Source organism: Lingula anatina, chromosome 1, assembly GCF_051362555.1.
Source record: "Lingula anatina isolate TDL-2025a chromosome 1, LinAna3.0, whole genome shotgun sequence".
Taxonomy (NCBI): Eukaryota; Metazoa; Brachiopoda; class Lingulata; order Lingulida; family Lingulidae; genus Lingula; species Lingula anatina.
Window position 1 is genome coordinate 63,316,763 of NC_141767.1, and position 27,553 is coordinate 63,344,315.

General features: G+C 36.2%; 1 protein-coding gene across 2 annotated transcripts; it reads right to left on the reverse strand.

Moving 5' to 3' along the window:
- Nucleotides 1-1,320: 1,320 nt before the first annotated feature.
- Nucleotides 1,321-20,163, reverse strand: LOC106152639 (WD repeat-containing protein 11). Of its 2 annotated transcripts, none has more exons than XM_013526305.2 (30): nucleotides 19,969-20,163; nucleotides 17,898-17,967; nucleotides 17,659-17,700; nucleotides 17,292-17,445; nucleotides 16,827-17,000; nucleotides 16,316-16,432; nucleotides 15,787-15,874; nucleotides 15,350-15,551; nucleotides 14,928-15,057; nucleotides 14,226-14,416; nucleotides 11,931-12,069; nucleotides 11,504-11,680; nucleotides 11,004-11,088; nucleotides 10,442-10,548; nucleotides 10,154-10,226; nucleotides 9,756-9,864; nucleotides 9,218-9,345; nucleotides 8,809-8,947; nucleotides 8,258-8,364; nucleotides 7,843-7,957; nucleotides 7,352-7,520; nucleotides 6,832-6,991; nucleotides 6,103-6,253; nucleotides 5,616-5,804; nucleotides 4,855-5,021; nucleotides 4,516-4,610; nucleotides 3,405-3,502; nucleotides 2,819-2,899; nucleotides 2,402-2,546; nucleotides 1,321-2,241 (listed from the first exon to the last, which is right to left on the reverse strand). In XM_013526305.2, the coding sequence occupies exons 1-30, from the start codon at nucleotides 20,031-20,033 to the stop codon at nucleotides 2,054-2,056; spliced, it is 3,855 nt and encodes a 1,284-aa protein (XP_013381759.2). In that variant the 5' UTR covers nucleotides 20,034-20,163; the 3' UTR covers nucleotides 1,321-2,053. The 2 variants fall into 2 exon arrangements, with proteins under 2 accessions (XP_013381759.2, XP_013381760.2); XM_013526306.2 differs by having other exon boundaries at nucleotides 1,322-2,241; nucleotides 15,350-15,530; nucleotides 19,969-20,162.
- Between the last annotated feature and the right edge of the window lie 7,390 nt (nucleotides 20,164-27,553).

Sequence of the window (27,553 nt, forward strand, 5' to 3'; positions counted from 1 at the left end):
CCATTCTGCTGGCACACTCCCAAGGCCGTGGTATGAGCAATAAAAACAGGTTCCATCCTGCATTATGTAGCTCTCAACATTTATTGTCTTGTCGCCGACCCTACACTGGCGCGGGTTGCGTTGGGTTGTGGTACTGGGATGAGGGCGACTAGTGGAAACAGGCCTGGGGAAGCACTCGGGTTTTGCCACAGACCGCACGTAGCCGTTAGCGCAGTAAACCATGAAACATTTCTCGCTGGCGATCAGACCCTCGTGAAAAACTTTGCCTTTGTAAGTACACGTGTCACTTAGCTTTAACGGTAACCCGCAGGCGTACATGACAAACACAGAACCAGCAAACGCCAGGAAAAAATATCCGTGTCCTAACATGTCTGATTTGTCGGTAATCAATAGAATATGGAGATTTACATGTAGGTGCAACAAGATAAAGATGAGGTCTTCGTGATGGAAGCCATACCATATGGGCATTTCTCATATACCAGTAAAGATAAGAAGTTTCTCAATACTATGAAGATAAGAAGTCCAAATGACGAGTCATGACAAATAGCCACTGTACTATTTATTTTATAAATAAAATGAAACGATAAACAAAAAATTCAATATACATCCAAATTATTGCACAAATATATTTCGAAGAAACGGATTTAGTCTGTAACTTTCGTATAGAAATGAACAGGTTCCTTTCTTGAACAAAAGAGATTGTTCCTAATCTGACAAATCTAAAAATAAAGAGCTTAACAAGTTTACTCAGAATGCAACCTCATTAAAAATATTTTCAGTCCGTTCCCCTACTAGTGCATCGCTGAATGAAAAGCATTGTCTGCACCTGCACCACGCATAGAGAACTGATATAGTAACTGATGAATTTTATGCAGAACTGATGAAGACCACAGTTTGTCAAAGCATTACTTCCCCTTAGCAAAATATCAGGCCTGCTGCAAACTCTCTAGCAAATTTACTGCAAATTTGCAAGAAATTCTTGCACCAAGTTGCTGCGAATTTGCTGCTAATTTACTGCAAATTTGTAAGAACACTTTTATGCAAATTTTTATGCAAAATTTTTATGCAAATTTGCTGCATATCAGCTACAATACAAAATTTTCTTGGAAAGTGGTTGCCACAAACTTTTAGGCTTCGTTCACATGCAATGTCTATTTTCTAAATTCTATTTTCTTTTCGCGCTATCTTATGATCACGGTCTGTGCACTGAATATCCCGCCGCGTAATTACTGGCAGCGCGAGCCAGTTACTTATAGTAACTTATAGTAACTTATAGTAACTGGCTCGCGCTGCCAGTAATTACGCGGCGGGATATTCAGTGCACAGACCGTGATCATAAGACATGCCGCAAATAGAAAATAGAATTTAGAAAATAGACATTGCATGTGAAAGAAGCCTAAGTTTGAAGCAAACTTTCACTTTGCTAATGGTGGTCAAAATACACACAAATATAAAAAAAATAGGAAGGTAATAATATACAGTGTAAAAGCATAAATGTCCATCATATTTTTCATCATGTTACCAGATACAGATAATAGATAACATCACACTTAATAGTCTACTTGAAATGAAAAAATAATGACAACATTCCTATTACAAGTAACTTATTCATATGTCATGTGCTGGGGTAACAGCTTGCTCTGCTAGTTCATGTTATCCCTACAGAAAGGAAGCGGTTGTCCTCCACATAACAATCTGTGCTGAAGAAATCTGTTAAGTAAATTAATGGTGTTGAAATAATCTACTTTTTTTGTTCACCCATTAAGCAAATTTGGTTTTGGAACTGTAAATAACTGTAGTCAGGTTTAAGTGAGATCTGCTTCAATTCAATCCATAATCCTTTGTAAATGCGTCATTTCGTGATCAAGAGCAAAGTTTTGTCAACAACACTATTGTTATCTTGACCATTAAACCTACATTTCACTTATTTCAACTATGAAATGTTCATGCCATAATGACAACTAGCTAAACCCATCATTTATACTCTACTACAGTTTCAACCACCCTTGCATATCAAGCTTATACAATTCCGGCCATCTTATGCTGATGATTCTCATTTCTGTACTTCCTGTGCAACATCCACTTCCTGTGCCACTTCCACTTCCTGAGTGTCCTGCAGTTCCTTCATGAACTGCTGTCCCTTTCCACCTGCCAGATGACAGTAGTAGTGTGCTGCCTCAGTGTTCTGCATGGCTGTCAGGAACCTAGCATACTCTAGAAATACTGCCTCTAAAAGAGATGCTGGGCTTGTGTCAAGAATCATAAAATTTTGAGTGTTTTCTCTGATCCCACAACCTATTGGTTAATTTCTGTTTTGCCAAATTAATTTTTAGTCAAATTATTACCATTCAACAAGAACAAAACAATCCATTAACAATCTAAAAACATACAAAAAGGATACAATTTTCTTTCGTCTTTTGAATGATGCCAAACTCTAGACATGCCTCCAGGAACAGTGCTGCTCTGTCAAACTGCTGCTGTCCATATAACATCTCTAGTACCTTAACAAACTGCCGCAAAGACAACATCACCAAAACTGCCTGACTCTGGAACCAACACATGGCAACATATAACTAACAATATTGTTTATCTTATAAATAAATCTCAATTACACAGTGAAAAATACATAAAAATGAAGATGGTTCTTTTAAGGAGACAACATGCATTTAAAGGTACTTAAATTCATCTACTTACTGATCACTGATATATATATTATATCTTTAGGGGATATTACTGTTGCATTTTCCTTACTAAAAGTGTATTATATTTAGTTTTAAATATTTTCAAATCAAAACATCCAATATTCGATTAAGTTTACCTTGTGATTAACAGCTGCAGAACAAAGATGCTCTGAATATCTTTTCATCACTTCCAAACTCTCTGACGCATTCAAAGTAGCCTAAAATAAATTGGAAAAAAATAATGATACACGTATATCACTCTGACCAGTTGTGAAGAATACTTCACACTGAGGTTATTTCTATGTGCTGGCGTGCCTTTGCTGCAAAGGTATAAATTCCTTTCAGTTTTAGCCAAATCTGTCAAATTTGTTTCTGTCTCCTTGTCTTGGTCAGGGAAGTCTGTATGCAATTGCCAGAAGACTGTTGTGTGTGTGTGTGTGTGTGTGCGCGCGCACGCGTGGGTGCGTGTGTATACTGGGGTAGCGTTAACACTCGCTAATTTAGCCAAATGCTAAAACGGACTTCAATTGGCTAAACAAAATAGGGCCGATTTGATTTGTTTTAGTCACATTCAAACCATATTGTTCAAAAAGCAATGAAAAAATAGTGATTTGACTAAGTGAAAAAAATTGCTAGCGCTACCCCAGATATATATATTGCCAGATATATAGCTTGTTTAGATTGCTAGTTTTAAACCCCTGGCTTGTTATCTATCATCCCTACCTTGGCCAGCCATGCAGCCTGATTCCACTCCCCGTAAGTCTGTAGGTAGCGACAGGCATCCAAGCCCTTGTCTATAAGACACAGCAACTGAACACCCTCTGTGAAATAAATATATCATAACATCATATTTATGATGATCTAAACTGCACCATTCCAAACTGACTGATTTGCTTCATCAATCAAAACTCTAAGGGCAATTAATCAAATAATATGTTATCATAATAAATAAAATTGAAATGTCTAAATCTTTCAAGTACTACACACTAGTACATTTTAACAGCATTCCTGAAGATCAAAAGAATCTATATACAATATCTTTTGCTAATGTAAACTGATGTGAATAATAGAGTTGATTTTTTCACTGTTGTAATGCTGATGGTGAAGACAAAACTGCCTAAAATACTCTATTATCATACACCAAATTTAATTTTTCTATCACACTGGGACACATAACAATCATTGAGCGCATTCTCAACGAATTAAGCCAGGCTTTACAAAGCCGGTGACCTAAAAATGGCGGACGTACATGAAAGAAAAACCGCCTAATCTTTTAATAGTCTCTCCGCCTCCCCACACGTCGTCCCTGCGGGGTATAGTAATTAAATCGCGTCTCCGTTCGCCATGCGGAAGCTACCTGAGAAATATTAAGTGCGCATGCTCATCAGTTAAACTCGTGGTGAAGAAAGCATGGCGGCTGAAGGCGATCGAAGGAAAAAAGCTCTTCTGTTCTATTATCTTTGAAAACAGAGACGAAAAAGGAATAATTTGGCCCATAGAGAAGCAATGAATCGACTATCTACGGAGATAATATCACCAGAGATATTCACGGAAATATTAATGTTTGGAGCCGAGATTTAATTACTGTACCCCGCAGGGACGACGTGTGGGGAGGCGGAGAGACTATTAAAAGATTAGGCGGTTTTTCTTTCATGTACGTCCGCCATTTTTAGGTCACCGGCTTTGTAAAGCCTGGCTTAATTCGTTGAGAATGCGCTCATTGTCTAATAAATAATACAATGTATTGCTTATAATACACTTACAGCTCTTAATCGTTAATACAATAATATAAAAGACATACCTTGTTTAAAAGTTCTCTATAGCGATTTCTTACCTGAAAGCTTGCCATTTGCAATAAGATTTGTGGCCACCAGTTTGATGGTGCTCTGAGAGGCTCCAGACGACCTTATACTAGCCACCAAACATGCTCTGAAAAATAGTCATATCATCAAACATCCCTTTTATTAGAAAATTGTTACTTACAGTAATTAACTTTAAGTAAAAATACTACTTTATGAGAGAAATTCAAACTGCTTTTCACACTTATTCAAAAGTCTATTTTTCTTGTATTTGAACCAGAAATGAGCAAGTAATCACTGCAAAATGTTAGTGTACTAAATCTGCCAACTGCTGACATAACAAACCAGAAAAAATGTATTCACAGTTGCATTACCTAAGACAATCTATGTAATAGCTGTCATTTTCAGCCTCCGTTTCTAGGAGAAGTTGCACAGCTCTGTCAGTTTGTCCTAGTAGCATAAGGTTCTCTGCTACTTTCTTTGTGTGTTCATAGGACTCCCTCTTGACATCATGCAGAGCAATACGGTCCAACTGATATTTCTACAATAATCAACATTAAGAAGATAGGATGCTTTTATAAATCACAGAAGTTAGCAGTCTAGTCACAGTCAGGAAATTGTATTTATAAATGTACATAAGTCTGTGTAATTTATTCCTTTTTACCATCCTCTCACATCTGATGTTATGCTTATGGGATAAAGCAGCCAGCATCCTAAGTGATGGTGTGTGTGTGTGTGTGTGTGTGTGTGTGTGTGTGTGTGTGTGTGTGTGTGTGTGTGTTTGGGGGGGGGGGTATAAATCATAACTTGTAAGTATTATTTCTTTCTCCCCAATCCCATCTTCTTGACAATATTTATTAATATACATGTAACAATAACCCCAAAGCAGTGTAAGGGAAGATATGGCGGGTAAGTATAGGCAGACTTCAGGTTATAAAATTTGCATTATATTTGCTAGGCAAGATCAGGTAAACTTCAACCACCTCATGTACCTTTATAGTTACTAAATATTGCTGTAAAGAAATATAATATTTTGAAAGAGTCTTGAAAAATATACAAAACTAAAAAGCCTAGAGGATTTACATGTAGATTAATAAAACAATTCAAAGCAAAAAGTCTTGTGAAGAGAGGTTACCTGGAATGTCTGGTTATCACAGAGAACATCATAGCACGTCTCTAGTGGCTGGTCTTGTATCATGCGCCAGGCTTGCGCCTTGTCCAACTCAGACTGATCATCGTCCAGCTGAACCAGGTCACAACTACTACTGCCTGGTTTGTACAGGTCACCAGAGCCAGAGCTGCTGGACAGTTGTTTCTGGAGGAGCTGTGAATAATTACGATTCAGTGCAGTGAATCAATACTGGGTTGATGAACAGTCAATTTTTCATGAGACATAAAAGGGGGGTATTTTTTCTCTCTCTAATACAATATGCAGTCATTGAACGACAAGTTACTAAGAAAAATATTATTTTACATTCTGAACTAAATACAAAAAACGCTATTTTCCCCCCTAATTAAATTCAAATAACATCATTCAGACATTCAAACACGTTTCCCACACTGTATGCATTTATTAGAATGCTCTAACTGTGAATTATAACAGGCTGTTCAAATTGTTTCACCTTTCCCAAAGGCTGCACTTTCTCTGCCCTGAGATAGTGCAGAGCCACAGTCCAGAAGTGAAGGTCAGACTCATCTCCAAATATCCGAGCAGTAAGAAGGCAGCGCTCTGCTGTCCCAAAGCTACAGCTGGTCAGATATGCCTTTAAGTCACTACATGAAAAAATATTTCTGGATAAATGTCTCCTATATGATAGAATATATAGGAAACAGTACATAAAAAAAATCTAACAGTTTTAGCTAACAGAAGGTTCACAACCCCTTGCATAATATATGTGACACTGACATATTTTCTGTACAAAAATTAAATATAATTTAAATGAGAAAAAAAAAACTTGATTTTCATCTTTCTTAGTTGTAAAGCATACAACTAAGAAAGAAAGAAAGAACAATGAAAATCAACTGATTAAAGATACATTTGTTTCCCTAAAAAATTTCATCAACCTTTCACCATAGGAGGTTTTTATTACATGGTACAACAATGACTATATGGCAACGTCCAGCATCTGCATTTCGACTCAAAATGCTGGTAGGAGACCAAATGGGTTGTGCCCACAAGCTGCAGCAATCCTGAGATAAATGGTCAGCACAATAAACACCAGGGATGACTAATTACAGGTAAACAAACTTCCCAGCACAACTCAAATGTATTTAAGGAAATCAAGCTGAAAGTTGTGCTGGACACAGTGGAAGTTGGACAAAAATTCTCTCCATCTTTTAATACAACCTACTTGTCTAATATCTTAAACTGCATGTTGACCAGATGCTGCACCTCATTGTTAATGTGTTGGCCTAGTTCTAGCTTGTACTCTTGCCATGGCTGATGCTGTAACAAGTATTTTAGGGTCAGAGCTGCCTTGCTGGGCAGCAGATGGGGGCAGAATATAGGGGCTGAAAAATAACGTAATGTCAGGTGAAAATATCAAGAAAAAAATCACAAATAAGCTGAAATAAATACTCAGAAGCTAAGTTAGAACTTAGATACAAATATTTTCCGATAAGTTACTTGACTGAGTACATAGCTTATTGTTCTTATTCAAATTTATACAACCAAGCATGTGATGGAAACAGTGACACATGTGCTCTGAAGCAGTATGTAAAATTATGCTACTGGTATAACATATCTCTAAAATTAAAATGAGAGTACTAAAACATTGCTGAAGATGCCACCAAATATTGGCATTTTTTAAATTCCGCATAAAATCTAGTGCATGATGCCTATAACTATCTTCTTCAGTGCTATAAGATTACCTGTCAAATGATACTCCTCCAGGGTTGCCATGGCGCCCTTCAAATCCAGATCTGCCACCCGAATGCAGCCATCTGCTGTTGCCAAGACAGGTTTGTCTGAAGCAGCCCAGTCTATATCATTGATTCTTGGAAGCTCTTTGGGGCACTTCAAAGAGCTTACTTGTTCCAGCTGTAATGGTATTTCATTTCTTAGAAGCTAGCTACTCATGGGTAGCAAAACTGTCTACATAAAAACCATTATCATGGCAAAATAAGTGTAAGTCTGAAGTAGACTACAAGTGCAGAGAAAATATGTTACACAAGGAATTTTAGTTTTATTATATACAAACACCTGTGAACAATTAAAAGATCATAATAAAGACTCGTCATTTCAACATTATATGTAAGCTGCCAATATTTTTCTTCTGTTGAATATAACTGTTTCATGTAATGTCATTTTGACAGGCTAATTAAAGCAGTGTCAGATACTGAAATAGAAAAATTATTCATACATCTTTGGTGTCCCATATATCAGCACCATCATTATACATAACTAACAGTTTCTGGTTGCCTCGACCAGGGGCAAACTTGACCTTTCTGATCCAACCACGATGAGTAGGGATGGCCCTGGAAAACATTTGGTATATTGTGAAAGTAACATTTAATCAAACATGTACAATAAAAATGCATCATAAGGAAAAACAACTTTTACCAAAAAGCTCATGCGAAACTTATTTTTATGTATTTTTCTTACTTCATAATATCAGAATGAAAATTAAGGAACATTCACAGCTGTACGACAAATGTTAATTTGGCATTCAAACAAAAATGCTCCTTACTGGCAATTACATAAAAACATTTTAAGGAAGAAGAAAATTGTGAAAATGACAAAAAAGAGTTCATGCAGACATTTTAGTTGATAATTACTTTGACAGCCTTGCCCTAAGATCCCATATGTTGAGATTTCCATCCACATCGCCCATCACCATAGTGTCACTCTTCCAGGCCAGACTGGTGATGCTACCCATGCCATTCTGTCAACACACAAATCAAACAGTGTACAGAGAACTGCGGGTAATTATCAGACAAAATAAAAAAATATTTAGAAAAAGAAAATGTGCCTGTGTACTTTGCCTGGGTGGATTTGAGGTGCAGATATGACTTTTTATCTTAAAAGGGACTGAAATGCCATCAGAATCAGTATTAAGATTCTTCAACCTGCACATACATTTTAGAAAATTGTATTATAAATGTAGCACTATACCCTGCATCTTCTCTTCTTTAACAAGACTTTTTTCAGCTTTATTGCATAATATACATGTATCATACCATTACCAAAAAATATTTTTAAGAATTCCAGTTTTAGATTCTACAATTTATCAATTCATTTCAGAAATATCATGCAGAACTACATGTACCAAGCTGATTACCAGACCTTGAACAAAGAAAGTTCAATGTTCATGACATTATTAAAGTACCTCTGGTGGAATCTTGGACCCATCTTTGATGATACTGCCCTCTACAATAAAATGATACAGTAGACCATCGGCATCTGTGAACACAAAATGTTCCCTGGAATGGCCTGCTGTTGTCTGGGAGCTGCCTGGCTTGTCTGAACTGCACAAAAATAATAAAAACTTACATCTCCCTATTCTGTTAAGATTCACTAACATAATACTGTCAGATTTTTAAAAAATCTATAGAATATAACTATTTTCTGTTCTTAACTGTAATTGTTGCTCATAAGATGACCACAGCATAAAAAAACCCTTCTAAACCAATCACGCAGACTTATTTTTGAACTTGACCTGCTACTGTAAAACAACAGATAACAGCTGAATGTTAAAAACAAAATGGAAACTGTGACGGTAAATAATATTGTCTTACTTGGTTGTGGTTTCAGTCGAAATTGCTGCTGGTGCCGAGGTTGTAAGGTCCGTAACTGACAATGTTGTGACTCCCTCATTGGTTTGACGCTTCTTCAGGGTCTTAGTGCTGTGAGAGGGTGCCCAGCACTAGACAAAAGGAGGTTCGATAAATATGAGCTAAATTATAATCTTTATGTTAACAATCTCAAACAAAGATATTCATTACTGTAACCAACCTTGGTTACCACTGTATATGAAAACAACAACAACAACAACAACAAAAGAATATATCAAAATAACGCAATTTCTCTGCTCAATTCATGGCCAAGGGAGGTAATTGTGCAAGTACATATGCAAACACAGGACTGATAAAGTCCTCCTTGTTGGTATTCTATAAGATGACCAAAACTTAGGTAAGACAAATTGTGGACTTTGCCTTTCAAAATGATTTTGAACAACAATTATCTTCTATGGAAGACTCAGTCTACTGGGCAGACTAGCTCCAGGTCCACCTACTGAAGCTCACTGCACATTCACAAAATTTAGACCTTACTCACCAAAGCTGTTGTTCTTGGAAAATTCCTTGGCATCTCTCGTATGATTGACAGAGTCCTGAGATCCCACAACTCAAAAGGTTTGTCCTTGAACACAACCACAAAGTACTGCCTGCAATTAAAAATCCAAAATCATAACATGTGCAATGAAAACAACACCATTATGCAGGTTATTGCAATAAAATCTACGACAATCTTCTCTGGGGACAATCTTATCACCATCTATAAAATCAGTAGGCACTGTATAATTCAACTAATTGGAACCTGGAAGAATCAATCACATACCTAAGTAGAGAATAGATGAGTTAATTAGATAATGTGACCAATAAATTATGTACGAAAATATTAAACTGGAAATATAATACTTTTTAATAATCTGAACTGGATATGTTATCAGTTACCTTAATGGCGATACAGCTATCAGTTCTATAGGAGACTCTTCCTCCCTGTTCTGTCTAACTTGAGTTACAGTGCCTATCAAATTTTAAATAATTCTTCACAATTCATAGTATAATTGATATATTAAACATATTGAATAACAAGGAAATTTACTCTCTGCTGTGAAAAGTCATAAGTACTGTACAAAATCTAAGAAAACTTTTTAAACTTAGGGTAATATAAGATAAGGGTTGCATCCATTCTCCATATTTTCAAAACTGAACAGGCATGTGTGATAATACAGTGTATACCTGACTGCACATTAACCAAAACCAATTCATTCTTCACTTGACTGCTGGAGCTGATGCCAGAGTGAGCAAAGGACAGGAAGGCAGTGAGGCTTACCCAGTCAATGCCCCTAAAAACAAAACAAAAAAGGACATGTTATCATGTTGCTACAATTCTTAGCTTACAGACTGGCATGTTGAATAATTATTCAAATTTCTTATAATCTTAACTTTTTGACATTACTTTAGGAAACTTCTCAAATAATAGTTGTGAATTCCAAAACATATGAATAAAGCACAAGTATATTTTCTCTAATTGTATTTTGATCTTAATGTATAAATCTTTTCTTCTTTATTTTTATTTGCAGTTACATATCTGTATAACTTCGACCTTCTAGTTGCTATGATTTTTAATAAATTTACAATAAAAGCTGCTCTGAACCAAAGAGAAAAAAAATTAATAGTGAGCCCAGTTCAAGTAACATGCTGAGACTGTACATTTAAATCATTTTTTAAAAAGAATGAACAAAATCAGTTTTGGTCAAAATTTCAGGAAATAAAAACATCCCTCTAAATGCGGCCTTACTTGACAGCTGAGGAATGCACACTATATTCTCTGTACTGCTCTCCACTGCTGACATTGAAGACCTGCACAGTGCCATTCGGGGTGCCTGGAGTGAGGAAACAACACACACATAACACATGTATCTTATAAACTTGACAGAAATAGTTTATCTCTTTTGTTTGTCTTTTTATTTACTAGTACATGTATTACCCTTTGCTAACCAATAGTTTGAATTTTTAAAATTTACTAACAGCTAACATATGCACGTAAAAAATGGTTTGTACAAAAGATCATTTTCTTGGCAAAAATTAATTTTTTTTATATATCTGTTATTTTTCATCAAATTGTAAGGGCGGTGTTGCCTAACCATTATTTTTTTAAAGGATGTAAAAATGCTTATTAATTTCCATTATAGCTGTTGTTTTATGGTAACAAGCTGCAACAAGGTGACTCATGACATTAATTGTGGTTCTGGTGACACAGCTGTATGTACTTGTGAAAATGAGGATATCTTTACTAACCAACCGCCAGCAGAGGTTTGTAGGTGCTGAAATTCTTAGTAGTCAGAGGTGGACACATCTTGATGACCAGAGGAGCTGGACCTAGACCAGACATCATCCCAGTGAGGACAAACTTGAACACAATACCATGCCTGCTCTTGCTGGCCAGGCTATCTGGACTGCACACCTGTGTGTTGCCTGAGAAGATAAAGTACCCCATCAGAAATACAAAAATAATATCAAACTCTTTTGGACTTTCATTGATAAATGAGATTTAGAAAATGAAACTGTTGAAATATTTTTCATAAAGCTCTGCATAATATGAAAATTACACATTGTGTCAACTTATAAAGCTCTGCATGTTATGAAAATTACTTTGGCAAAGTGAAATTCATAAATAAATAAATAAATAAATAAATAAATAAATAAAAATAAAAAGATTGCTCACCTATGTAATCATTGAGTGTGCTCTTAGGGAAAGGTGCATTAGACACCAGAGGAAGCTGACATTCAAAAGCTGAGAACATGAACTTTTGCACTTTACTGTGACCAGGAGTATACATTGGAGAATTGCCAGAGAGACTGTCCTAATGAAGCAAATAAAACTAATTAATCTGAATACAAACTATGCATGTTCTATACTTGGTTTGTCCAACAAGACTGTCCAGTCAACTAAATCAGAATATCAAATTAATGCACAGAGTTTTTATATTCTTTGTAATTAAAGGATATCCACACCCAATTAGACAGTATGAAGAAAGTAAAACTTAATTTTAACTCTCATCTGATCATTCGGGATTCTACGAGATATGCGTGCGCCTGGTACTCAATTCTGCGTTTGCTTGTCCTCGTGCTCACACGTGCACTCGATTATTCATCGATTTTTTATAATTTACGTGTTTTTTTAAAGACTGGTCATACTCTTTTGTGAGAGATTGCTTGACAGACAATCTTTTGTACTAATTGACGCTGGTTTTTTAGCATGTCGTCGGCTCAGACCGGACTGCAAAGCGACTTAGTTGGCGCTATTATTGCTCAGGCTGATGGCATGTTTGTTATCGGGAAAAGCTTACAAGAAAAGGGTATTTCAGGCAAAACTCAAGACATTATTATGCAATCTTGGCGGACTGGCACACGAAAACAGTACAACACCTACATCAAAAAATGGATTAATTACTGCACTAAACTCAATTATGATCCCTTTCAGCCAAGTGTGCCACAAATATTAGGATTTCTCACTGAACTGTTTGAAGCTGGTCTTAATTACAGTGCCATTTGCACTGCAAGATCTGCTTTATCAGCTTTTGTGCAACTGAAAGATTCCTCAACACTTGGATCTAACCAGCTCATCAAGCGTTTCATCAAAGGTGTATTTCACAGCAGACCTTCTTTTCCCAGATACCAAACCACATGGGATACAAATATTGTATTAGCATACCTAGAGAAATTATTACCAGTTTCAGAACTTTCAGACAAAGATCTAACACTCAAACTAGTTATGCTGGTGGCACTGATATCAGGACAAAGATGTCAATCAATTCATCTCATGAACCTTAAAACAGTGTTAAAAACTGACACAGGAGTGGCTTTTTTAATTGACGCATTAGTTAAACAGTCTAGACCAACAAAAGATCAGCCAATCATAAACTTACCTGGTTTCCCAGAGAACAGCAGACTCTGTGTGTTGAATGTGTTACATGAATATTTAATTAGAACTAGCAAATATAGAAGTAGTGGTGTTTCACAACTTTTTCTTAGTTACAACAGACCTTTTAATCCTGTAAAAAGGATACGGTTGCTAGATGGATAAAGACAGTCATGTTAAAGGCTGGAGTGAATACAAGTGTGTTTAAAGCACATAGCACACGTGCAGCTTCTACTAGTAAAGCTTTTGCTGCCAATATTCCACTCAGTACCATTTTGCGTACAGCTGGTTGGAGTAACAACAATACCTTTTCTAGGTTTTATAACAAACCAACAGTATCACAGAATACTAGTTTTGCTTTTTCAGTGCTTGAAAAACTGTGATTATGATTCATGAGAATATTGTTTGAGTTGCATTTAAAAAAAAAAAAAACTTGTTTCAACAGTTCTTTGTTCGTGTTCACGACAGCTTTGAAATCTCGTAGAATCCCGAATGATCAGATGAGAGTTAAATTTAAAGATTAAACGAGACTTACCTGTAAGTTGAAGTTTGATTGGAATTTAACTCTCATCTGGATCATTTGAGGGATTATACGCCCACCCTTATTTTCAGTTAACACCCACCCTTCTTCCTTTGTTGCCGTGAACACTCAACTTTAAAGATTGAGTACCACGCAGGCGCACGCATATCTTGTATAATCCCTCAAATGATCCAGATGAGAGTTAAATTCCAATCAAACTTCAACTTACAGGTAAGTCTCGTTTAATCTTTAAATTATATAACAAGGAATTAAAAATACAATTTATCACATTGAACTCAACCTATGATAAATTTTCTTTAGACAAATGGCTAGATTATTTCTGCTAGTTTCAAATTTTGAATGAGAGGAATGAAGAAAAATTTGTTTGGCCATAAAAATCTTACTTGTACTCAAGAGCAACTCAATATTTTGCAAATGTATAATTTCAATGACAGGCTTATCATGTTGTGAAAATGAATAAGTAATTGGAATAGAAAATAACTGAAAACAAAAATAGATGAATGGGCAAGATATGGTAGTGTCATTTTTATATTAACCAATCAAAAAGCAATGCTCACTTCACTGTCAACAGCCATCAAATCCCAGACCAAGACACGCCCATCACTCATGATGAGGCTTATGTTCCGCTCTGTCACTGGGCTGCACACCATGCCGTACACTCTAGCATGCTTGGTTAGACGCATGGGATCTGATTGGCAGCGTAGATCATAAATCATGTCTGGCTGGCTCACACCAATACTGTTTTCTTCTGAAGTTTACAAAGAATTAATGTGTAGTGTACAAAATTAGGCATTTATTTACTTTTATGGTCAAATAATTAGTATTCAGCTTTTACACTGAAATCCAAGGTATTTGAGGATGTGAACTGCAAGTTAAGACTATAAGACTATGGGGACTTTTCTTGCTCTCTAAAAAGGATAATTTACAAAATTAATGAAAATTAAAAGATCTAATGTTTCATTTATTGGGCTTGATTATTAAGTTTGGGGTTGGTGCTAGTAAATGAAGAACACAATCCACTGTGTGCTATACTGACATTAGTGTATTCTACATATACAAAATAAATAATGCTATGCTACATGTAACAACTTTGCACTTAAGATCAAAATACTTGTACAGTAGACCCAAGTACCTTATTTGACATTAAAAACGAACAGATTGCTTTGTATAAAATAATAAAATTGAGGAATGATTGGCATCTCTTTAACTTCTGACAATCTGGCAATGTCCCAATACACAGAACAATTCCTTGCACTAACCTTGTGTGCCATATGTTCCCACTTGTTCTGGAGTGGCTGCCACTGCTGCCCCCTTGTGTCTGACTCTCACAGTGATTGACCCATTGTCATGAAGACCCAAGAGAACATCTCTCTGACTACATGGGATAATCTGAAAGTTTGAGTATAAACATGTACATTCCCTTCTTACAGAATCAAAATGTCACTGGAACTAAGTCACTATAATGTTTTGGTTTAGACTTTTATTACAGGTGACCAAATTACTATAACTCCATAAATTCATAGATTTACATGTACCATTTGTAATCCAAGTCATAACCACTTTTCGTAAATGAAACAAAAGAACAACGACACTAACCTGTAAGCCAGGTTCACTTTCACTCATAAAATCTAAGGACAGGACACACAGGAATAGCCATAACACCCTTAGTCATATAATATACCTGAGCAAAAGATGATCCAGTTCTGTCAATAGGGATAATACCAACTGTCTGGTTAATCTCCAGGTCCAGTATTAATACCTCCCTGGCATACAGAAGTATGATGTGGTGGCGGCAAGTCTGGTGGTAGGTTAACTGTAGGCACTCATTCAGGGTCACATTGACTTCTTCCAAGGGCACTGTTCTTAAGTGGTATAAAACATTTCTGAGATGAATGAAGAATGTGATTTAATATTGCCTGAGCAATAGTTTCAGGCACACAATAAAACAATGGAAAATTCTAAAATAAAAACAAAATTGATATGGCTGGCACTTGGGTGTGGAGATTTTTGATTATCCACAGCCAAAGGACATGCCTGCTCAAATACATGATACAGAAACCACTGACTGCCATATTAGGAACTTTGTCTAAGAAATAAATGAAACTTGGCTCTGCTCACTTCTCTTTCTTTTCTCCTTGGAGTAACTGGCTCATTCTCTTTAATGTGATCTTACTGGACTTTTTCTCTCCATTCACAGCAACAGGAGCTACAATAAAATATTTTTGTCAGAGAGAAAGCCAAGGAATCAATTTGATATTAAAAGCTGGGCATTTAATCTTATCTTGTAAATTGAGACTTTTTTCAAAACACCTATGCCAATTATGTAAAAATTATGAAATTTTAGCAAGGACTTGCCTCATAGGCATGTAAAATACATTAAAAAATTGATATTTCTTCTACAACATATTTTAAGCAGAGCAAAAAGGCAATGAATGCCTAGAACTTTTTAATTAGCCTAAAAAGAGAGAGCAAAAAGAGATCTATAAAATGTTTTCATCAATAGTTATGCTTTCTGAGTTTGGAACTCCACAATCTGTAAGTTTATATCATGGAGCAACAACTTCAAAGTCACAAAAAAGTCCATGATATTTTAGCATCAAAATTCTGTTCAAGCAATTTAAAAACTCAGAAGAATAATAAAAAATACCTTGCACAGCAGGCAATTGAGAACTGGGACTGGAGACAAAAAACTTTTTCCCATTACTGGAGGGAACCTTGACCACTGAGAAGTCATCAATAAAAACTATACAGTCTTGACCCAGGACTGAAAAGACAAATAAAATTTGTTGAATAATTCACTTACCATTCAGACATCCAACAAATGGTATCTGTCAATGTTACCATCTCATTTATACAAAAATCTTTAGACACAATATATTTTTATAGACAACTAACAGTAGTATTGTAATTTTAAAATAAACAATTACCAAAGATAATTCATCTCATTTTTATACAGCATTTCCTCAAATATTCTGACACCATGATAACATAATTTTCATTAATTAGAAGCTTAGAGGAAAATACATTCCACCTAATTTAACATTTGTAAATGAACAAGGTAAAAAATATTTTCCTTAATAAGAACTTGTTCTTGTCCTTATAAACTTGTTGAGCAAATAAACACTCCTATCTTTAACCACTTTGAACTGATGACCTACATGCCACATTTTTGGAGTCAAATGGGTCAAAAGAGAATGATGTCAGAGTCTCAGTGTATGTTTTCTTCCACAGTTTCTGGCCTGTGTCTGCTCTCCACAGCACCAGGGAGTACGGAGGACAGAGGGTCACCAGCAGGTCATGGGCGTGGTCCTGATAGGACAGCCATTCCATATCTGAGAAACAGACAGCATTAGTGTTATCATAATTATTTGTCTAGAATACTTGATTTAATATCTTTAGAGCAGCTATAAGGTACCCCATACTTAAACTGCTGCTTCAAATTTAATGTCTTGTCATTAACTTCTATTCACATTCAGGCAGTATATGACAATAACATAAAACATTAAAAATGATATATTTCACTCACCTACACATGCAAACAAACATGCACACACATGCATGCACTCCCATCTGTGCGCACACAAACACGTACACACACACAGTTTTATCAATAAACTGCTCACCTTGAACAGGTTTGTTTCCATCAGCAAAGTCTATTTTACTTGTCCCAGTGCTAATGCTCCAAATCACTATCCTGCCATTAGTGTCTGCTGAAGCCAGACGTAGGGGGTACCCTGTCACAACATCATGGAAATAATTCTCTTTCCCCCACTTCACCTGGAATAAGAAAGCAGAACGGTGCATAAGATGCTTCTGAAATACTGGTAACACACTGTGGCAAAGAGAACAAAAGGGATTATATCTAAAAATTGCTACATAATTCCAATGCAGAAATTATACTGTAATATTACAATTAAGTGGAAAACATACTTTGATGTTACATTTCAGAATAAGGTAGGTATTTCAGAATAAGGTAAGTATCAAGGTTACCTTAACTACATTTCCTCTGTGCTTCTCAAGGGTCTGCAAAATCTGTATTAATGAGAAAAGAATCAAAATTAGAGAAAAACTGTGCCAATAGTAATGAAAAGTAAGAAATGTAAAGTGTAATATAAGCATATTTATTACTTTTACTCATTGTGACAATAGAAACTTTTAAATTGTTAAAGAAAATATTGAATAATTAGAAAAATGTAACAGAAATATTTAACGATAAAATGACATTTTACCTGAAGGTTTTGTGTGTCAATAACCACAACTAGGTTTTGACATCCATATGCAAGGAGGCCTTGCCATCCCCTATAAACAATGAAAATAAATAAAACATGACACAATAAAATGGTAATTATTCAATTTGGTCAAGTGTAGCTTTAAAATGTTACATGTAACATTTTTTTTCTCTGCAAATTTACATGTCAAGACATTTAATCTACTGACCATCAGGGATGCTTATCACCTGTATGATCAGTTTCAGTGGCACCCACGTGACAATGCTGCAGGCTGGAAATCAGTTGACATATCTTACATGTGAATGCTGTAGAGGCAGCACTTTATTTAAGTGCTATTAGAAGGTACTTACTTATTGAAATATGAAACATGTATGTGGCTATTTGTAAAGTAGTGCTTTGTTTGTTTGCAGTATATGGTTTGATATGTACTATATTCTTATAACATTGCTTGGTTTGATTGGATCTACCTTAATTTATTAACCCACTTATGTAAATGCAAATTGTATTTTAGATTATTTTCATATATAAATTTGTTGAATTTATGTTGCCAGAAACAATCAAATCTGAGAAATCTCACTGCCTGTGAACTATCTTGGCACAGTTGTAAATGGTTGTTTTTTAATTATAGAATATTTAAGTCAGTGTGAGAAAGAGAGCTCCAAAAATGATGGGATTTGAAAATTGCTTAAAGCAATAATAACTCTTCCTTTGAGATTCAAAATTCCACAAGAAATACATTGTAAACAACGCCTGGAAATATATTCTATTGCATTTTCCCCACTAAAACGACTGTTATTGTAGTAAAACTAAAATCTGTGCTTGTCACTTGGGCTTTCGATGCTTTTCTTCGCGGTCGACAAGTGCATGACAATGACGTTTAGGTGTCAAGCGGATTCTCGCAAACCTCAGACATAAGTTGCGAGTTTTTGTACAGTGCGTCGGAGAACGAAAAGCCCAGAATTGCACACACTGTAGATATAAATGCATTTTGAGCAAAAAGATGAATATATCTTATGAATCTTATAATATTGTTATATAGTGTTGTTGTTGTCTGCTTTTCCCGCGGTTTTAAGTAGGTCACCAGAAACTAGCGCTCGATACGAGAGGGCTCCGTCAGTTAAAATCTCTTAAGAGATTTTAAAAAAAAACCGTACGTTTAGGAAAAAAACCCTGGATTAACTTTGAATGCAGGAATGGGGTCGTTGACCATTGGTAAGTACGGGAAAATTGCTGTTTTTTCCAGGAAAATTGTATTTTTGGCCAAAACGAAGAGTTATTATGACTATTAAGAATAACTATTTAATTTTTCCGATACAGAGGTATGGGGTGTGTCAGGAAAGGAGGGCCAAAGGTTGGTTAGTCTGAGAAAGTTACCATATACCCCAGTTGAATTCTTAAACTATGTTTTTTGTTGTTTTTTTTTTTTTTTTTTTTGTAAATCTTGCAATGTGCACATTTGATAATTTCAGCCTTGACATTTTTATAGCTACATGTACATGTATTCATCTATCAATAAAATTCTCACCAAGCTTTTTCCACGATATTTGGACAATATATGTTATGTACTTTCTCTAGCTTGTGACAGCTTGGCCTACCACGAAGAACTCAAGTGTTTTCCCTGTGTTCTCTCAGTGTTAAATAATGTGATGAAATGATCACGGACACATGGAATTTGCACTAAAAGGAATACGATAGGACAAATTTGTCCATTTAGCACACATAAAATTTATAATGGTTACAACTAACAAATGACCAACACAGCAGACACTACTGGTACAAGTACTTGTACAGTAATAGTATATACAAAGCTAAAGAGGCGTTTTTTTTTTTTTTTTAATGACCATCTTCTTGGTCCAGAAAAGGGGGTGTGGGTGAATGTACCGGGTACATTGTTAGAATTTTGATTAAGCTAAGCCTTTTTACACCAAATTATGGTTGCAGGTTAAAAGTTAAAGATCGTCTAAAAAGTATGACTGAATCTAAGTAAAAAAATTCACAATTTAAAATAAATCAAAATATAAATAAAAAATGTTTCCAGAAATTACAGTACTGTCATGTAATCAGCACTTACCAGTCGCAGGCCCCTTTATTTTGATGATGCAGAGCACCAGAGAGAATCCTGGAAGGTACACGCATTGTTAACCTGAACTACTACATGCAATAATGTCAATAGGCTCGGATCACGCGCTTACAACCCTGTCCCTGGGGCCATGTTAGTGCGATCGAGATTTTCGGTCGCCATGTTGTCATATGATGTAGAAGATGTTGAGATTGTTAAGCGCACCTAGCACAATCAGGTGTACGATGAGATACGATCTCCTGCGTTGGTATAAAAATCCGATGATGGACTTATTCCAGCATTTAGAGGATTTCCTCCTTTTTGTGCGAGAAAGAACATTTAGTCTACAAATTTGTTAAATTTCACATTAAATAATTAAAATGGATTTAATTCAGGGGGGGGGGTCCCCTTTTTTTTTTTTAAACATTCTCTTGATCCACTTCTTAATCCTATCTCCTATCTGTAATTGCATTAATAAAAAAAAAGGTAAGACACCCAAACCCAATATAGAGGTGCAATTGATGTCACAAGCATGTTATTAAAAATATTTACTGCACAGATTGCTAACTGTGTTTGATTATTTTAGGGTCCCACATGAAGAATCTTGTATAAAAGTTTCACTCTCCTGGAACCATGAATAATTAAAAATAATTCATCGTTTAACCCCAAAAAGGAACATTACTGTCACAAATACAAAACGTCCAACTGTGGAACGTTCTACTCACTTTGAAAATTCAGTCATCACTGGTTTTGTTCATTGATTTATCTCCTACCACCCTGAGCTTCAGAGATAACTTGACACTAACCTCTTCACTATAGCCTATCTTCATCGTGTCAAGTTACCTCTGACCACATTCGATTGCTCCCGCCGCCCGCCAATCAAATTTAAATCCCACACTCAATGACTCATTGAACAATCTAGCCAATGAACGCGAACGAGTCAAAGCGCGCTTTGTTCAAATCCGGACCAATCAAAGATAAGGCTGAATATCAGGGACTTGCCGTAACCTGTGGGCAGCACGCAAAATACATCATCCCTCAGTAGATAATGATGCAGGGCCTCAAACTGCTCTGGTTTTAATTCCGATATACTCATATTTTACAAAGAATCAAGAGATAACTTAACACATTATTTTACGTAGTCACTCGTAGGAGACGCCATGCTTTTTTTTGTGTACGGTTATGCACTCGGAACTACTCGGATGTCTCCGCACTCGACAATAACTTTGTTGTTAGTATGGAGCTTGCGGAATCAGCCGAGGTTTACCGATTGACGGTCAACCAATCAGCGTTTTCACCAAACTTTGGTGAAAAATTTTGAAACTTGGATTCGATTGGCTTATATAAACTAGGTCAAACTATTTTCGTCAGAGGTAACTTGACACGATGAAGATAGGCTATAGTAAAAAGGTTAGTGTCAAGTTATCTCTGAAGCTCAGGGTGTCTCCTACAAGCATAACGTTGCTAAAAATTATAATAATCTTCTGTATAGACCAGTTAATTGTTTTTGAGCGACTTAGGTTTGCTTGTCACAGAATATTAAAAAATGGGGAAAATACACCCTACCGACAGTAAAATAAGCATTAAATAAACATGTCTCCCTTCATGATCCAAATTTAAGATTATATCAGAAATGTCAAACTATCATGGAACCACAATATATTGTTCGGTCAGCAAAAGAAAACATTACATATCTCTTGCACACAAGTACTTGAACAAAATGAAACACATTTTGACAATTTTTCTAGGGAACATACGTTACCTACCCTAGGTTCTAGATTCCGGTATTGCCAGCTCGATCTTGATTTCATATATAACCCATAGAAGCAATACCAGGTAAAAGCGACTCCACCACAAGGTATAAGTTAAAACTGATAAACTGCCTTGTTCTTCAATAGGCCCATTCTATTCTAGTTTAATCATTGTAGGCCTATGTACCTACATCCTTAATTGCGTTTTGCTCCTCTCTTCAGTTTATCATGTGGTATTTCATTTTATAGGTATCAATAATATACTATCAATAAGTACCAATAGGTGAAATTTACATGTAGGGGCCTATGCAAAAAAAAAAAAAAAAAAAAACTTCTGAACTAAATAAAAAACAAAACTATGATATTGAAAACTACATGTATGAAGTCGAAGATACTCAAAGTAAAGGAAATAAGTGAACCAAACGTGCGCAGTAAGGACATTGTATTTGGGAAGTTTGTTACAATTAACTTAAACTCAAATTTTGCAAAAGATCTGACACGCAGCATCCAGATCGAAGATGCTGAGGTCCAAACGCTAACTTCTCATAACATGAGCGCAAAGCGATGGCTTACATTCCAGTACATGCAGCTGTGCTTGCAGTATTTTGTGACTGCTCATATTTTGGTGGTACTTAAAAAACAAACAAAACAAAATAATAATGATAATAATAATGTTTATTCAAAGTATAAAATCCGTTTAAAATGCTCAGTAGATTTTACAAGGTAAATGTTATAATTCAAGAAATGGAAACATTATTGATATGAGGAAAATAAACAACTAAAATATTGAGAGTATAGTTACATAGTAGGCCTACAAAATTAAAGATCAGTTTAACACCAGCAAATTTGCTGCGCATTGTTTAAAATTAAAATTTTCAGTTCTTTCTCAAATTGTCAGGAGTCTCTAAGATGTTCAAGAACACTGAGGAGCCATTCATTAGGCCCATTAACTTTTAGAGCGATGTTTTTTTTTATCTGGTTTACATGGTATCAGTAATAATTGATCAAATGATGTCAAGTTACGATTTAGAGTATGGTGTTTACGTAATTATAGTAAGTGTGTGTGTGTGTGTGTGTGTGTGTTGGGGGGGGGGGCAGACGTAGGGGGTACCCTGTCACAACATCATGGAAATAATTCTCTTTCCTCCACTTCACCTGGAATAGGAAAGCGGAACGGTGCGTAAATGCTTCTAAAATACTGGTAGCACACTGTGGTAAAGAGAACGGAAGGGAAATATTGCTACATAATTCCAATCAGAAATTATACTGTAATATTACAATTAAGTGGAAAACATACTTTGATGTTACATTTCAGAATAAGGGTTTATATCTAAAAATTGTGCTAAAATGCTAAAAATAGTACTAGTTGCTTGGGTTATTGATAAAATATTGTATGCATAAAAACCGGTTTTAAAACCGGTGCTATGTGATTGTCCCTGGGTGTGCGGGCTAAGAGACATGCTGAAATAACTGTACATGTTTATTTTAATGTTTTTCTTACTGAGAAACAGGTTTTATAGTTAACCATTTTGCATATTATCTATAAGGCATGATATCTGATATCTAAACTGAAAATATATTAGGAAAAAATAGGGGAAAAAACGCACCACCGCACCATTTTCAAAATTTTTCATGACGAAAAATTACTTTTTTGGCCTAATGAATGCGTTTAGGGGGCTCAGATGCTGTTGTTTTAATTGTAAAGGGCGATCACAATTCAGGTTCCCGATTCAAAGGTTTGGCTTCTATAATAGCTCTGATTTCGTTAGCGGAGGAAAATGTAAAATCCTGGGCACTAAGGCACTGGGACTTATAGCGATTTTTCGCTAAGCACACGACGTAATCAATTAGATCTAGCTCCTCCGCCATATCTTCCTGTTGCTGTGGCACTTTTGCGATCATTTCTTTGTGTTCCGTATCTGGGTTCATCATTCGTCCTCTAGCACTGTCCAGTATCTTTTTTGCCACAGCTGCAAGTTCTCCTTGTGTTTTGGGATACGGTGAGTTGGCAAGCCACGAACCCGGTTTTCCTTCCATCACATAATAACTTATTAAGTCAAGGTTTAGGTAGTGGGCCATTGCTGCTATACTAGACTCTCCGTGTAAAAACAAGTCACATTTTGCTAACGTTAGCACATCTCTAAGAACAGCCCTGCCATTCGCTCGGGCAAACTGCGGGCTTTCGTAAGGATTGTGCACAGCATCTGAATAAAAATTTGTCTCTCGAACGGCTTTGTTCCAATGAACTTTATTTCCAAATTCTTCTTTAAACCTTTTGACAGCCTCCTCATTGTCTGATGCCACAAATATCCGGATAGACTTGGAATTATTTTCTTTGTATTTAATTTTATTGCGTAATTCTTGTGGGAGAACGTTGTCAGGATTCACCACTACTTTTATGACTTTTTTGGTCTCGGCTATCCATTGATCTAATGAAATGAGTTTTCCTACCTCATCCCAATGATCAGTTGCTCTAACATGTACTCCAATATTGAAATATCCCCTCATTGCTTTGTTGTACGCCGCCTCAACAGATTGTTTAACTACAAATGCCGGCCTGAAGTACTCTTTTAGCACATAATGAGCCAGCAGTCTAGTGTTATGCGTTATCTCTCCATCGAAACTAACTTCTGGCATAGACCCTTCTCTAGTTTTTTTCTTAAAACTTAGATTCGCCAAATTATCTATTCCATATGATTTTACTACAGGCTCATGAGACACTATGCAGATTTTATGTTCTGGCTTATTCTTGTCCCCATCTTCTAGAGGCTCGAAGAACCAATTAAAATGATTCACCTGTTGTTTGGATTCGCTTCCACAGAAATTGCAGTGGTACCATTTCACTATGGGTTCACCTCCCAATAAAAGACATGATGTCAGTAGTTCTACGGCGTAAAGCACTGCGGATATCATTGCAGGACCATCATGGCCACAGTAAGATAATGTGTCCTCTATGTAACATGTCACAGAATTTGAGCGCAGAGAAAGGTCTCTATCGTACGATATCACAGGCCCAACATCCCGTCTGAAGTTTTCGAGTTTACTGAGTTCTATTTTTGTTTGCTTTGCAATCCATTCTAGAATGCTACGCCTTGAATGAAGAGTGGCATTTTTCAACTGAAATTCTGAAATGGATTTTCCGTCAATAAACCCTATATCCTTTAGTTTTTCGTTTAAAAACTTTGCATTCAGCGCCTCTCCATTTAGCGACGATAACTGATTTACAGTGTCTATTTTATCGTTCCTTTTGATTTTAGTCGGTATCATACATACCATATAAAGTAAAAGCAAAAGACTAACAACAGCACTTAAATACATCATGCAAAGGAATTTCCGTAGACAACTGCGTAGACACTGCGTCATATCTGTGAAGTTGAGTGCTCTCTCCTCACTGGGATATTTTGCAAACTCCTCCCTCTGTATATATCTGACGTCAGCAATATAGTAGAGCTCCCACGAGCAACTCAATAATAAATTATGTACACAAAAAAAAGGATAATTGCACTTGCCATGGCATAAACTACCATACGGGTGATTTCACTAATTACGGAAGATGTGAAACCCCTTTATAAATTGTTCAACCATTTGATAAGTTCTAGTTCTTGGTTAATACGTGCAAATTGGAATTCTGCATAGTTACGTAATATTAATTGGATCATTTTATCGCTCTCGCTCCATCTAAAACCTTTGTACTATTGCGCAAATGAGCAATGTGCCCGTGGAATGTGAATGAATAATAAGAGAAGTGCAAGGTGAATGGTTTGATCATCATCATGTCTAATATTCACTGAACAAGCGGAAGGGCTTGACAATATATCAGATACTGGCATAAATTCTCACTTTCCGAGATGATAGATTTCGCTTTTCTAGATTCTAGCAATGTTTTAACTCAGTATTAATCCAGATTTGAGACAGGTAATGTCTAGTCGGCTTTGATTTCATCTACATGCAAATACAGAAAAAGTTGCAACAATTTTCATGACAGAATTATGCTTATGGCATTTTTTCACAAAAGTTATATCTAAATAAACTCCAACACGATACTGCAGTGAATATGTTATGGTAAGTACAAATAATTTAAGTTATTTTTCATAAAGGTAACGAATGGATTAACTGATTTAAAGTTTTTCAGTTAGTCATCTTTTGCGAAATTTCATTTAACTATGGTCAATTTTTTAGTTATCTAAATCTGAAGTTCGGTAAACGTTTTTTTTTTCTTTCTTTATGCCGATTAATTCTATTGCAAAACTCCCCCCACTGATCTGATAGTCCATATGGATAGCCCGGCGTTAGTAATTTCCGACTCCAAATTACAAAGGCACTCGTTATAAAACGTACTTGACATGGTAGTAAAAATGTTGTTACGTTTTTTGTTGTGATCTGCACAATTTACAGACTCCCTACATATCCCGAAATAACGTAGTGCATGTACAGGCCTACCCAACTACCAGACTCGGCACCGAATGATGCTGAATTCACCGGTAGATCAGACCACACTACCCGTTTTCAAGGTGTGTGTCAGATCGCATTACACAGTATCATACCCTGAACAAATTTTGAGTGGTGATGCAATGCTTTTCAACCCCGCTGAGAATCGTCACTATCACATTGCGTACTAGGCAAGAGCGGTGTCGCGTCTGATACTGTGTAATGCGATCTGACACACACCTTGAAAACGGGTAGTGTGGTCTGATCTACCGGTGAATTCAGGATCATTCGGTGCCGAGTCTGGTAGTTGGGTAGGCCTGATGTATATAGTGAGCGACACGTCGGTACTGATGGGTCGTAAGAGGGGTAGCCATGCAGATCATGTTTTGCCGTATGCACAAGGCTAATTATCCCCGAGCCATTAACTACGTATTGTGCTTTTTTTAACTTGGTTGTTAAGCAAAGAGCGCATTCAGGACAGCTGATCCACGGACCAACTAAATATGGCCGACCCTACTTTAAAGGAAGCCGCTCAATCCCCTGATGGTCTACCCCCCCCTCCTCATGCGCCATTAAACGGATTAAATCTCGGCTATTGCTAAGCCCCTGCAGGGACGATGCGTGTGAAGACCATCAGGGAATTAGTCGGCATCGCTTTTAAGTGAGTCGGCCTCCAAGGCTGATTGATAGAACCCCCATTACCTCCACAAAACCTTACATTTATAGTTCCACACATTCTTTATATTCCTGTATCGTTTCGTACTGGATGACATATGGTTTTCACCTTTTCTGCAACCAAGGAGGTTTATAAACTGCAATAATACATATATACATCTTGCTTCGACAAGTGTTGATTGTATTATCCATAACCATAAGATAGAACATAGAGATTATGAAACATTGTACAGTTGCACGTGTGAAGTAACATCAGAAAGCTTAATTGAAATATACACTCTGGCATATTAAAATATGTCACGCCCAGCACTTTAGATACATAAGAAGTCATCCGTTGGAATGAGAAATTAACAGCTGTAATTTGGATGAGTATACTCTAGGCCTAACTCACATCAAGATAAGATCAGAGTTTCACATTTTAAAGGTATGGGAAGTGAATTGTTGGCGCAAAGTACAACGTAAAAAGGGATTGTATTGCGCTTTCAGCACTTTTTCTCCAACAGCGTCAAATACCAATTTTACATCATTCATCCAAACACCATCTAAGCTCTTTTCTTACACTGATTTCATAAAATCGTTCAAGATGATTTCCACCTCTCGGAGCAATCTACAATACCGATTCTTTTCACAAGTAAGGAAATAAACTGAATTCAACATAGTATGAAATCACATCATGCTAATTCATCACAAGACTTGCTTTATTTTATACAAAAAAGTCGCCCATATGGCTTTAAAACCAGTAG

What these genes read in the sequence shown, in the direction of transcription:
- LOC106152639 (XM_013526305.2), bottom strand. Translation starts at nt 20,033, where the DNA reads ATGCGTGTACCTTCCAGGATTCTCTCTGGTGCTCTGCATCATCAAAAT. An exon ending in GGAGGAGTATCATTTGACAG is followed by an intron (nt 6,992 to 7,351) that starts GTAATCTTATAG and finishes GTTATTTTTCAG; the next exon opens with CCCCTATATTCTGCCCCCAT. An exon ending in TATTACATAGATTGTCTTAG is followed by an intron (nt 4,611 to 4,854) that starts GTAATGCAACTG and finishes ACTATTTTTCAG; the next exon opens with AGCATGTTTGGTGGCTAGTA.